Below are 13,044 nucleotides of genomic sequence, written 5' to 3' on the forward strand. Positions count from 1 at the left end.
TTGGTGCAGGAAGTGGAAAAACAAAACGGGTGTCAACTTTCGTGTTGAGAGAAAACAGCGAGCCGTGCAGACGGGCCATTTGAATTGAGTTCGGGCTTATAGCGGAAGCGGCTCCTAATCTGTCGCAGAGTGTCCTGCAGATTCGAGTGCCTCTAAAAAGGGAAAAAATCGGAAGGAAACTGAAGCCGGCCTAGCATAAATAGCCGGCAGCAGCGGCAGTGTCAAGAGAGACTGTTGTTGGACTTCCGTTAAATTAAACGCTCAAAGCTACGCACCTTGAGTGGCGTACCCACTTGGGGTGAACGGTAAACATCGTGATATCATCGGGAATCCGGGGACCTCGAGAGTAGTCCGCTCGCCGGCCCGTGTCAAATGGACTGGAATGCCAGCAGTACAGCCGATTTGCTAGTGGCCTCCGGCACGACGGTCCTCTCAGCCGTATCTTCACCTTCGCCGGTCACTCTCGGTGGCGGCAGCAGTATGGCGAACCCGGGAACACCCGCCGGTGACGTGGCCATAGCAACGGTCGCCCAACACTTCCACGCCGGCCTACCGTTCCCATCGGAGCTGCTGACTTTCCTTCGGCAGACGACTACGATAGCGGCCTCGGCCTCGTCGGCCCCATCCTCGACCGGTGTGCCGGTGAGCGCTTCGGTGACGAACCTTTCCACCTTCCTCAGCAACATCACACTCCGGGCACTGACGGCATCCGCCGGTCCGGGAACGTCCAGTTCGGCCGAGTTCACCGCCAACCTGTCCCGACGCTTTCCGCATCATCCGTTTTTCAGTAGCTTCTACAACGACTCGGCGTTCGAGATTTGCCCCTCGATACAGATGCCGGTGGGCAACGTGATTTCGATGATCCTGTACGCGCTGGTGGCCATCGTCGGGCTGTTCGGTAACACGCTCGTAATCTACGTTGTGCTGCGCTTCTCCAAGATGCAAACGGTCACGAATATGTACATCCTTAATTTGGCCATCGCCGATCAGTGCTTCCTGATCGGGATCCCGTTCCTTATCACCACGATGCACCTTGGCGAGTGGACCTTCGGGAATGGGATGTGCAAAGCGTACATGGTCAGTACCTCGATCACGCAGTTCACCTCGTCCATCTTCCTGTTCATCATGTCCGCCGATCGGTACATCGCCGTCTGTCACCCGATCTCGTCGCCCCGCTTCCGGACGCCTCTGGTGTCGAAGGTTGTGTCGGCGATCGCGTGGACCGCTTCGGCCCTTATCATGCTCCCGGTGATGCTGTACGCCAATACGATTCACCGCGAAAAGAACAAAATGTCGTGCAACATTATGTGGCCATCGGAGACTGGCGCCAACTCGGGCACGACCTTCACACTGTACTCGCTCATCCTCGGGTTCGCCATCCCACTGTCGCTGATCCTGATGTTTTACTATCTCGTCATCCGCAAGCTGCGAACCGTTGGGCCGAAGGCCAAATCGAAGGAGAAGAAACGCTCGCACCGTAAAGTGACGAAGCTCGTGCTGACGGTCATTACCGTGTACGTACTCTGCTGGCTACCGTACTGGATCTCGCAGGTAGCCCTCATAAACTCACCGCCGGATATCTGTAAGTCGCGGCTTGAAATCACCGTGTTCGTGCTGGTTAGCTGGCTCGGGTACAGCAACTCCGCCATGAACCCGATCCTGTACGCGTTTCTGAGCGATAACTTTAAGAAGAGCTTTCTGAAGGCGTGCACCTGCGCCAAGGGCAAGGAGATCAACGCTCAGCTGCAGATCGAGAACAGTTTCTTTCCGCGCTTCGTTCGCAACCGTGGCTCCGAGCGGGGCAACTCGACGAAGGTCCTGCCGGCGACGAACAATCGGCAGGCGAAGGTGGTGGCCGATCAGCAGCAGCAACAACAGCCAGGATTGCATCAGCAACAGCAGGAGCAGCAGCAGCAGCAGCAACTGCAGCCACCGATCCTGGACAACAACAACAGTAGCAACGTTAACAACAACAGCGCGAAGAGTGTGGCCGGTGGTGGGTCGAACGGTAAGAACGGAAGCTACAACCTACCGTTCAGTGCGTGCTCCACCGATCAGCCCTCCAGTGCCCGGGGCTCATCCATGACGGCACCATCGACGAGTGTGACGACCATCCAGTCGTCCTCGCACCGGCGACCATCGGCCGACCAGCAATCGTCGCCGGCACCGACCGTGCCCGTTTCGAGCCGGGACGGCGCCCGTCCGCCAGTGCTTCACACCGACCTGTAAAGTCCTGATCCTGGGGGCAGCAAGTAAGTAGAGACCAGAGAGCCCAGCACCGGATAAGGCCCCCATATGTTTGAAGCAACGAATTCGGGCTACTGTTTAGTGGAAAACACAACTCACGCTGATGTGAGGCTTTTGTTTCCTTTGGGAGGCCTTTGTCCTCAGACCTGAAACCGTTGTTGATATCATCACTTCATCTCAATTTAGGACTTACTGCGTCCAGCTCGGCGGTTGGCCGTCCTGAGTTGACAGCCAGCCCATGATGGTGGGCTGGTCCAGCCAGGACGACGATGAGCGTATCCCCATAACGCTTAACTCGTTACACACAGCTCATTCAACACATCGTCCGTAGCGTTCGCCCCGGGCTCCCGGTAAAACAGTCATTTTTCCTCCCTTTACGGGACACTTTGGCTCACTTCATAAAGCTTAGCGCTGGGTGGCGATAAGTCGCCGCCAGCTTTGTTGTTTGCGTTCATCCGGATAGTGAGGCAGTTAGGATTTGTTTATGACTACCAGGCTGCTTTGATAACTTTTTAACGGCTCAATGTTTTATGAAAGTACCACGAAACCATACCCTTTCGACTAACTTCATTGCATAATTTTAGGCGTATTTCATACAACAGTTAACGGAAGACTCCCAATAAACTGCGAGGGTAAAGGATACTGGGAAAAAGAAAATCCCGGACTTGACTGTAGCTCGCAGTGAACCGAGGACCACCACGGTCGATCGCGATCCAACCGCACAAAGCCGGTGGACACCATCGTAGCTCTCACTATTTACCGTGCCAATTGATTGCCAAATGTTTACCGCGAGCAAACAGAATGAATGGCGCATCGGAAGGGCTTGCAATTGAGCCGGCGGCGGCGCCATTGTCGTCGTCTGTTGTTCTTCCATGTGGCCAGTTGTTTGACGGTTGATTGAGTTTGGCGAGTCCTGCGAGCTCCCCACGAGAGCGATTTGCTCGCACGATGAGTCGAGGCCCGGTTGGTCGAGGTTGGTTGTTTACTTGTGCTTCGGGGGGCCCAGAAAGAGGTGTTGATGAAGGCTCACGGTGACGATGATGATGATGGAGGTACCGGATCGTAGAGGAACAGGAAATTAAATCGTTTGGTAAATCGATCACCTGGACGACTGCGATTCTGCCCTAAGCCGATGTTAAGGATGCTGCACTGGTGATAAAGCGGTACCGATTTGGGAACGATTACGCACCATTGCGTTCCGTTGCAACATGGTAACGGGCGAGATTATGTGACCATCTTCGCCCGGGCGGCAGACGACCCACGAGAGAGTTTACGAAGCAGACGGGACATGTATGTAGGGATCCCGTGATTGCCCGATGCTGGAATTGGTGAATTTTCCTCACGATTAAATAGACGGCACGGTGCCTCGATCGTGGCAGACGACATTCAGAGACGACGACGCGAGTGTTCCCGGATGATGAAATATTTCGCCCAGACGATGAACGTTTAGATTAAAGCGGGTATGGCGGGCGATGCTTCCGACGACGTTTCAATCAATCGCGGCCGAGAGAGACAGACTGTGCTCTGCACACACGGCCATTGGGTTGTGTTTATTGTTTGTCTGTCGGGGGCCCGGGCTGCGGTTCTTTTTCTTCTGCCGCGATCGAAGATCAATATTTAATGGTACCGGTTCCGATCCGATGATGGATGTTGTTTATTTATTTACCGAGTAGGTTGGGAAAATCGTTGTTTGAAACGGGTTTTCTTTCCTTCAGTTTCCGCTGATTGGATCTAATCATTTGTCTGACCCGGCCCGGGGCTGGTGGGCGGATGGTCAAGGACGACTTCAGCCGAGAAGCACTTTACAATCACCCGCGAGTTTCAGTTTCGGTTCCCCAAATAGCGTGACATAAGTGTAAACCGTGGCCCGATCTCACTCTCCGAGACGTAGGTCTCTAGGCCTCTTGATCTTCCAGCACCATTATCGATCATCCTTCCAATTAGGGCCTCCAACGGGGCCACATAATGATGACTCTACAATTATTCGGTGTGCCCTGGAACGTGGTCCACCGTGTTTTTCTTTCGCAGAATTTTTCCCTAAACTTTCGAACGGCCCCGAAAGTCGAAAAGGCGGCCCGAAGTCCCGGTACAAAACCCGGTGCCCTTAATTAAGGAAGTCGCACAGATACCGTAATGTTTCCGCAAAGTTGCCAAAGATTTCCCGGCCTTGAAAACGCAAGGCGCGGATCGAGACGATAGGGTTAGGGAGCGTAAAAAGTTAGTTCGCGAAACTGTCGAACCGGAACCGCCGCCGCCGCCGCCCGGTCGTCCTGATCGCGGTCGTAATTGACGCACATTAGAGCCCCGGAGGACCGTCGGAGGAGCACCCAAATTTAGGCTGGCGCCCGATTATTATGCGTCCCCGTCCGTAGGTCGGTGAATATGTTTCAATCAAATTGTGTGCCCAAAATCCGCAGACCGTCGTCATCACCACGCTATCAAGGTTATAGACCGCGGATATTCGACGGCAAGTTTTCCACTTCGTTTCACCGTTCGCGGCACGCACTCGCGCGAGATTTTCGGCGGACGAATCCTCCGGCAGCGAGATGGAAATTAAGCGGGTAAGCGGCGGGGTCAGGGTATCAATGTGTAAACAACGCCGAGCCGAGCGTCGTCGGCAATGAAGGCGTCACTTGGCCAACGAAGTCAACGAAGTAGACCACAGCACTTGGTGTGTTTGCTTATTAGACTAAACCCCGTCGTCGTTGTGGCCCTCCGATGTCTGGCATTGGCCAGGGTTAAGTGACAGCGGCCGTTAATCGAACGGGATCATCGACCGGCATCGGATCGGGCTCACTTTCTGGAGCATGTCAACCATTTTGATTGCTTATTCGGTGCGTAGCCGGAGAATAGATTGGAGGTCCGTGCCCACGCCGGTCCGGATGTTATGCCCGAAAATATTCAGGACTAGCCATTCCGGGGATTCGCTCTCCCCTACAAACACCAATGACGCTCCGAGTCTTTTTGGTTCATTTTTTAAATTTTATTATTTTTTTCACAATTTTCATTTACACTCTACAGTTTTTTGTCTACTTATGGATGAAATGCTCAGACTGTTCGGTCACCGCCCGGGGGCCCGCCTTAAACGGAGTCTACACTGTCTGTGGCCGCCACAACCGACTCCTTGCTTTCGTCGGGCTTCGGGCTGGGTTCGCCCGTAACCACAGCGGCCACGGTTACGGCATCTGCACTGACCGCTTGCTCTTGGTCCACTGATTCCTTCACCGGATCCTGCGCTACCTCCTGCACGCCGCTGGTCTGGACGACCTTCTCCGGTTCCTGTGGCTCCGGTTCGTCATGTTTCGCTTCGGCGGCGACCGCTGGTTCATCCTTTGACCCGTGGGCGACCGTAACCTCCGTAACCTGCTGCTGCTGATGTTCTGCCTCGGGTTTCACCGGCTCCTGGTCCCGGGTCACTTCAGACGTCTTCACTTCGGGCAGCTCCGCCAACTTGAGCTCCGGTTTCGGAACCTCCGGGACGGTCGGTTCAGCCTTCGTCGGTGGCACAACCGGATCCTTCACTTCAGCGCCACTGTTTTCGGCCTCGGTGCCCGGCTGCGGGGATGGAGTCTGGGCGCTGGCGACCGGAGTTTCCTTCGACTCGTCCGATTCGTTCGATTCCGACTCGGAAGAGTTGTCAGCCTTGCGGGGTTTGCTGGGTGCTGCCAGTGCCGAGGCCACCAGCAGGCTCACCAGGCAGATGCACACGATGGTGGGCTTCATCTTCGACGGTGGAACCTGTTTTTACGTTTCGAGAGGACACTAAGACACGCTCTGACGATGCACTGACACGGGCAGCTAGGAACACACTGAACTCCGTTGCAGCGCGATCGACGGTATTTATAAGACGCTTGTCCGCCTTGCCTGCGTCTGTCTCGCTTCCACTGCCCGTCCTGTGCCGTTCGCCTCTAACCAGTTCTGAAACGGTACTTTTCTAATTGTTTTACGCGACCCCGCGCCCCGCCAGCCAACGGGGTACGGTAGATGCCCCTCGGGGGTCACTGTTAGAACACATGCACTCGGGTACCTCCCGGACGTTACCCCGATGATACACACCCCGTTCTGTTTAATGTCCTTTGAAATCCGATCGCTTCCTTCTACACATCTGAGACGCTCTTTGTCTACCTCCATCCAGCCTGGCCTTCCGGGGAAAGATGGCTCATTGGTTTTTTCCATTCCCGTTTTTTTTTTAGGGTACAACCTCCTACGTAGCGTTGGTATTATTTGTGGATCGTCGTCGTCGTCTAAGAAAGAGTGCACAAAGCAAGACGGTGGATGGAAGATTTTGTCTTCCCTGCCTAAAACCAGTCCAGGAGACGAGAAGAAGGTGAAGAAGAAGCGAAAAAAAAACGGAGGGACACACCCGAAAAAAAAACCCCTTGACCTGCATTTATCCCAAGAGCAGCGGGTCTACGCCTACGTCCGAGGGCCCTGCGTTTTAGGGGCCCTGGCTCGTGTGTCTCGCAGACAGGCCCCGACCAACGGCAATTATCGGGTTATGGGGCCCCCCGGGCGTTGGTATACCCTGGTCCCGACCCCGACCCAGTGTGGCAGTGCATCTTGACGCCGTAATGATTTTATTGTGCTGATTGGAACCATTTAAATGGTTGTGTTTGAACCGAACCGAAGAGAGCTCCGACTGGCTGGCTGGCTGGCTGGCTGGGCCGTTTGGTCGTGAAGCGTTTGTTGTTCTACCTCCCCATAATACACAGATTAACGGGGAAGCAGGAAAGAACTCGTTGAACGATGAAACCGGCGTGTCGGGAAGCAGTCAGTTGTTGTTGTCCTTGTTTGCTGTGTGGATTTCTTGGATCTTGAGATCGACCCAGCGAGACCCAGAATTACCCCGCGGACATGCGCGCCCGGTGACCCCATTTATCCACTTGATATATCACAGAAATGGTGCCTCAAATGTTGTCAAAACTTTCTCACAAACCCGCTGTCGCTTATCGTGGCGACTCACCCCACCTAGGCCACGGCAGTGGTGGTCGTGTAGGCGGCGTAGGTCGCGCCTGCGGCAACGTCTCCGACAGGGCTTCATGATTGAGGGGCCCCACACACACTGTCACTCGCACGCCGTCTCCCACGAAGGCACCGAGTGTCATCTCCCGAAACTATATTCCGATTTATGCGCAGCAGGGCAAAGATGTCACCCCAGTGTTGGGCCCCTTGGACCTTCACTTCACTTGGTTCTGGAAGGCCAGTGCCTTCTAGTATCTTCGGTGACTGATTTGATTTCCCGTACCAGCATCAATTCCGATATCGATTGGTGGCGTAGTTCGATATTCATCGGACCACAAGATGGAACCGGTCGAAGGTCACGTTGCAGTGCCTCACGGTTCGCAGAAACCCAGCGCCGTTACCAAGGCACACTGGCCCTTAAGGGCTGTGCTCTAGTTACGCCGACCGGCCTCCGTGGAATCGCCACCGGCAGTCCACCACGTTCCGGCCGAAAGGAAATCAACTCCGATGGCCTTGCGTTTTTTTTTTGTATTCTTGTAGGAGATTGAGGCGAGATTACTGTCTTAAACTCGGGTGCCCTCCGGGTCCGGGTCCGGGTGGCCACGAATCCGGCTTCAATTAATGATCCCATCGTCCGGGCCCGGTTCATCGTCCAAATTTCGATTTAATCAAACCGCGTGACCCGCAGGACATGCACGCGATGGCACAGAGCACGAGGCCCGCGGGATTATCTCTTTTTTGGCGGGCGAAAAAGGATGGCGTCGCGGACGTAGAGTGTAATCCATCGATGGCTATCATTCATCGGGGTTTGGGGGTCCTCCTCGGCGCACGTCCACTGCACGTGATCGTACGTGAGGAGAGAATATTAAATATCATCTTTCATCCGTGGTACTGCGGACCCGAGGCCGCTCGCTCGATTTCTTCCTTAGACGGGAACCAACAAAAGAACAAAACAGCATAATGGAAAAGGATGTAAGCACGAACCCGGGGTACCGGGCGCCTGAACGAGACAAGAACCCGCCGGCATACTGGCGGTAGAACCGAACCCCGGCCGATGTCCTTACAACGATTATCGCCGGGGCGCAGGACCAGCAGCGTGCGAATAACTTACCCAGCAATCCTCCGGATCGTTCCGTAATAAACTGATGCCCGTATCCAGTGTCTCTCCTCTGCGTGTGTAGCCGGGACTCCTTTCCATTATGATGACGATGATGAACCAGCTTCTCTAGACTGTGGCTTCTTCCGCCCATTATAATCGCGCCTGTCAACGAAAGGGCTCCCCCTGTTTGCTATGTTTGCCGTTGACAGTTTGCATGCTGTGGAATTAAAAGCTCCAGTGAAGCAACTCCTAGCCGGCTCCTAGCAGGCTACGACCAGGGAGACGACTTGCCCCGGCCGTCACCTCGAATCGCTGTGTTAATTCGAATGTCTGTGCGTTGTGCGTTAAAAAGTTTCAAGTGACCCCGTAATGGGCCGGGAATCGATCGAAAAAGATGGCTGAATTTCATTAGTTCACTAAAGCTCCATCAACACCACCAAGCCGGAAGCCGCACAGGAAGACGGCAGCCAAAGTTGGGCAAAGAACTTTAATTGATGAAGTCAAACCTACGCGAAACGTAATCATTCATCTTTCCGCTTATTTAACATCCAATTAGCATCTCCGAGGGCGTCCAGCCGCCAGACGGCTGGCTGAACGGAACGGTGTATGGCGAAACTTTGGGGTTCTATTCGCCTGAACTGACGCCTGAACTTGGCGCTGACTTTTGCGTACTCCGGCTGTGGCCCGTTCCGCGAAATAGTTTGCAATTGGGAAATTCGTCTGCTTAAGCGCTACACGGTTTTTGCTGAACCGCTGATCTGCCGTTGCGTTGGCGTTGGCCCGGAAGGTCGCGTCGCGGCATTACATTCCTGGCACGTACCCTTCGGTGTAGCAGACTGCAGCGAGCCAAGACGATTCAATCGCGGGACACGATTCCGTTTTACAAATGCAAAACCTGCGCCTGCTGTGACTGCCGATGCCGATGCCGGGGCCGGGTTGGCCAGCATAAATTGAGGATCCACCCTTCTGTTTTATGCAACCCGCGCAGATGGCGCAAAAGGTTAAAGTATCACCTACGAGGGTTGCCTTTTTGGGACTGCCCTTTTTCGGGGGGTTTCTTTTAGCGGCATTAGCGTAGTGGTGGAGTCTCAATGTTTGGGGCGAGTTTGTGAGTATTCTGAGAAACTATGCGGAGCACATATCGCACAACACCTCTAGGGCCATTTATTAGAACTTCAAACTGACCCCTCGAATAGTTTCGAGGAACGGTTCTTAGAACTGCCTAATGATACTCAATAGGAATTTATGAGAATCGCACACCTAGAACGAAAGACCATGCACGTTACACTTTAACCTCGGGACGATTCCCCATCAAACATTAATGAGCAAGAACTAGAGGCACGTGTGTCTTGCACGTGTCGCTGATCGATTCCTGTAATTGGTGTGTTCGTCTTCGATTGAAAAATAGGCGCTCCACGTGGATGCTGCATCCCAACGATGGCAGGATCAAAGAGTGTGTCAGGTATTCAGCACGGACACTAATTAAAATTGCATTCCGTCACTCGTCGCATACCGTCGACCTGTCCCTGTGGTAGGGAGTGCATTGAAAACTGAGGTGCCCTCCGCTGTAATTACAACACTGCAAGTGGAAAACAAACATTGTTTCTCCTCTACATCGCACCCTCTTTTTTTTCTTTCTCTCACTTTCAGTGAACCGCGAACCAGCAGCGAACCCCGGGGCGGTGGCCGGCCGGGTCCTTGTAATAAACCGTCTATTGATCGTGGACACCCGCAGCGCAGCACCCGTGGGCGTGTACAGTGATGCGAAACAATTGTAAACAACTTGGCCCATAATGGGCGAATGGGAGAGCGCGGACATGCCTAATTGGTAAAACTGCGCCGACAATATGAGGCGTAACTTTATCTAATTACGAAAACAACCAACAACCGGTTCCGGGACGCAAACAACCCGAATGAATGCAAGCAAAACGTGAGCATAATGTCAAAATCGAAACATAATCATAGAACAACAGGAAACACTAGCAGCAGCAGCAGCAGCAACAAAACGGCTGGTCTACAGGAAAGCCACCGTCCAGGTCCATTGCACCATTCCGGTCCAGATGAAATCGAGTCCGCTTTTGTAATTACTATTTCTTCTGTTTTTTGCGATAGACTTAGGCACCGAAGTGTTAGTGAGCGTGATGAGCGTGAGATGCAGCGCCCGAGGAGAGTCCTGGCTGGGTGGGCAAAGTGGCACACTAACGGAAGAGCCCCGTTTTAGTGTTTCGCTGTGCACTCTGTGTGCTGGAGCTTTTGGTGGGCCGTGGCGTAACACCCGAATTCTTTCGCGCCCTGTTCGCGAATTGAGCATAGAATTTTAACGTCATACTATGATATACTTCGCCGCATATTCCCTTTTTTAAACAAAAATCCCTTAAAAGCAGACACACAATTACTCAGGCCAGCGGCAATGCGGCAGTACCAAAGTATCGTTCGTACGTTAGTGTAGATAAGAGATTCACAAATTTTGCGCTAGTGAGAAAGAAATACTAAAACCAAAAAATCAGTGAACAGTTTTAAGGCCCAGTGAGATGATTGTAATTTTAAACTAACTCCTAGCACAAATGTCTCTACCGGACACTCCTTTCTCTCTCTCTCTATCTCTCTCTCTGTCGCTCTCTAGCTCTCTTTTTACCCCACTGGGGGGTGCCCCATAAATCGAACATCGAAACTATTCCTATATACCAGTAAACTTTAATCGTATTTGCGTAAGACTTGAGCAACAACAACAACAACACCGGCCCAGTGTTAGGGATGTCTGTGGCTGGGGACAAAGAATAAAAACTAAAATAAACCGAAAAGTTGAACAATAAATAAAACCAAGCTGTTACAGATAAAAAGGCACCAATAAAAGGCTTCACTGGTTTCATTCCCATCCGATGTCGGCAGTTTTTTTCGGCCCGTCTACCGCCGTTTCTGGTGGACAGTTTGCTTCTGCGATTGCATGATTTACGCGTTTATCGGCGCCATAATTCAGCCAAGGATTTGTACGAACAGCGTTCTGCTGCGCGGATCAACGGCATGTGATTTCCCAGAATTATCCGCCAGCTCGGTGTTGGATAGGAAAATGGTGCAACAAACAGGGAACAGCACACAAAGGTAAGCCACCGAAGCAAAGCATCGCGTATTGAAATGCACCGGAAATCGGTTGCTAATTAGAGTGTTCCGCATCCGTAGGCGGATCAAATCGAAAGATGGCTCCATCCAGTGATGCAATTGACATTCAGACGCATGGGCATGTTTCGGTTGATTGACGCACTTCCGCGAAAAGCTAAACCGTTTGGACGGTGGATTTTCACGAATGGAATTATTAACGGACACTACGTATCGAATCGCAATAAAATGGAATGATTATTAAGGTTCGCGTAATTGAAACTCATAATTTACAGGAAGGACTCAGTTTGCAGGAATTCGAAGCGATACTTTGTTTGGACCGAAGCCAGCACTCTCTATAAATTTTTCACCACATACTACCAGTGCGCCATTGCCTGGAAGAAGTTCTTCCTAAATGTTATTTCGATGTTACTTTCATCAATAAATATACTTTCTCCATTTTCTTTCTACTTCACTCTCATCGTTCGGCAACCTCGGTCCTAAGCGGTCCGAGCTTGTCACCGGCTAAAGAACATTCAACAACATTAACTTTAGTTTGCCTGAGTCTAGTCGAAAAGTTCTGTTGCAGTCCAACCTACAGACCCCGATGGAAAGAAAAACAAAGTTTTCCCCAGACAGTTGCCAAGTCACGGGATTGGTCGTCCGTCAACGTCGTGCCAATCCGTCGCGCATTCCCACCGCGTTCAGGTGATGTATGGTGGAATTGTGGCACCTGAAGTTGGTTTGTCCAAATGTGTCCCAAAAACGAAAGAAAAAAGGCACCCCAACAATCGTCACATCGGATCGGTGATCCGCCCCACCGGACAGGCCGACTGTCGAAGTGGGATTTGAACGCGGTGGCTCCAGATTGATGGATTGATCCTGCCCTGCCGGAACGGATTCGAGCGTGATTCGAGGCGCAACAGCGATGAGCTAGCCCTTTGTGCCCAAGGATATCTCTCTTGCGCCAATATCACAGAGCTCCCATCCCATGTGGCGCTCGACAGTGATAAGTCTCGCGTGATGATCGATTTTCGGGAAAAATTGGGTCAAAAATTACAGACCAACAATCGGGGGGGCAGTAACAAAATAATCGAAGGACGAATGGTCAGTAACAGTTTGATTGATTTTCGATACCACAATTTATGTTCATGCTTACACAATTGTACAACGCTAACCACATTAGTTGGCCCCACATTTTTAGGCCTCTGTTCGGAAGTTTGTTCGATTCCACCGAGCCGCTGGAGCTCTGGAGATCGGACCGAGAACTAGGCCGACCGGATCCGTAGCAGAACGGTGCGAAGCGTACGGGCCGCGACCGTCATCAATCATGCTTTTGCAAATCGGCACCTTCCGACGCCCGCCTCCGACAGGACCTCCCACGCACAAAGGACGATCACTTGACAGCAGCGACAGAAAAGTCGATCCGCCGTAACGGATGATGAACCGGAGCTTTCGGTCCTCGTGCGTTCTTTGCCGAGCCGGGGTCTAGGGCGAAGTTTTGGGCTTTCCTTTCTTGCCATTGTCTCCGCCCTGTGGCCGCCTCCACCACCGACGTCTTCCGGGTTTGTTTATTTTGCGCCAAATTCTGTGTCAAAGTTACGGCTCGGCTGTTTCCTTTTCTTCTTTCCGGTTGAGGGGGC

At 52.6% G+C, this 13,044-nt stretch overlaps 1 protein-coding gene across 1 annotated transcript; it reads left to right on the forward strand.

Annotated features, from left to right (window-relative positions):
* The first annotated feature begins 372 nt into the window (after positions 1-372).
* Positions 373-2,229, forward strand: LOC131215041 (nociceptin receptor-like). Its single transcript, XM_058209418.1, has one exon. It carries the CDS (start codon positions 373-375, stop codon positions 2,227-2,229), a length of 1,857 nt encoding a protein of 618 aa, XP_058065401.1.
* The last annotated feature ends 10,815 nt before the right edge of the window (positions 2,230-13,044 follow it).

Source organism: Anopheles bellator, chromosome 1 (assembly GCF_943735745.2).
Source record: "Anopheles bellator chromosome 1, idAnoBellAS_SP24_06.2, whole genome shotgun sequence".
Taxonomy (NCBI): Eukaryota; Metazoa; Arthropoda; class Insecta; order Diptera; family Culicidae; genus Anopheles; species Anopheles bellator.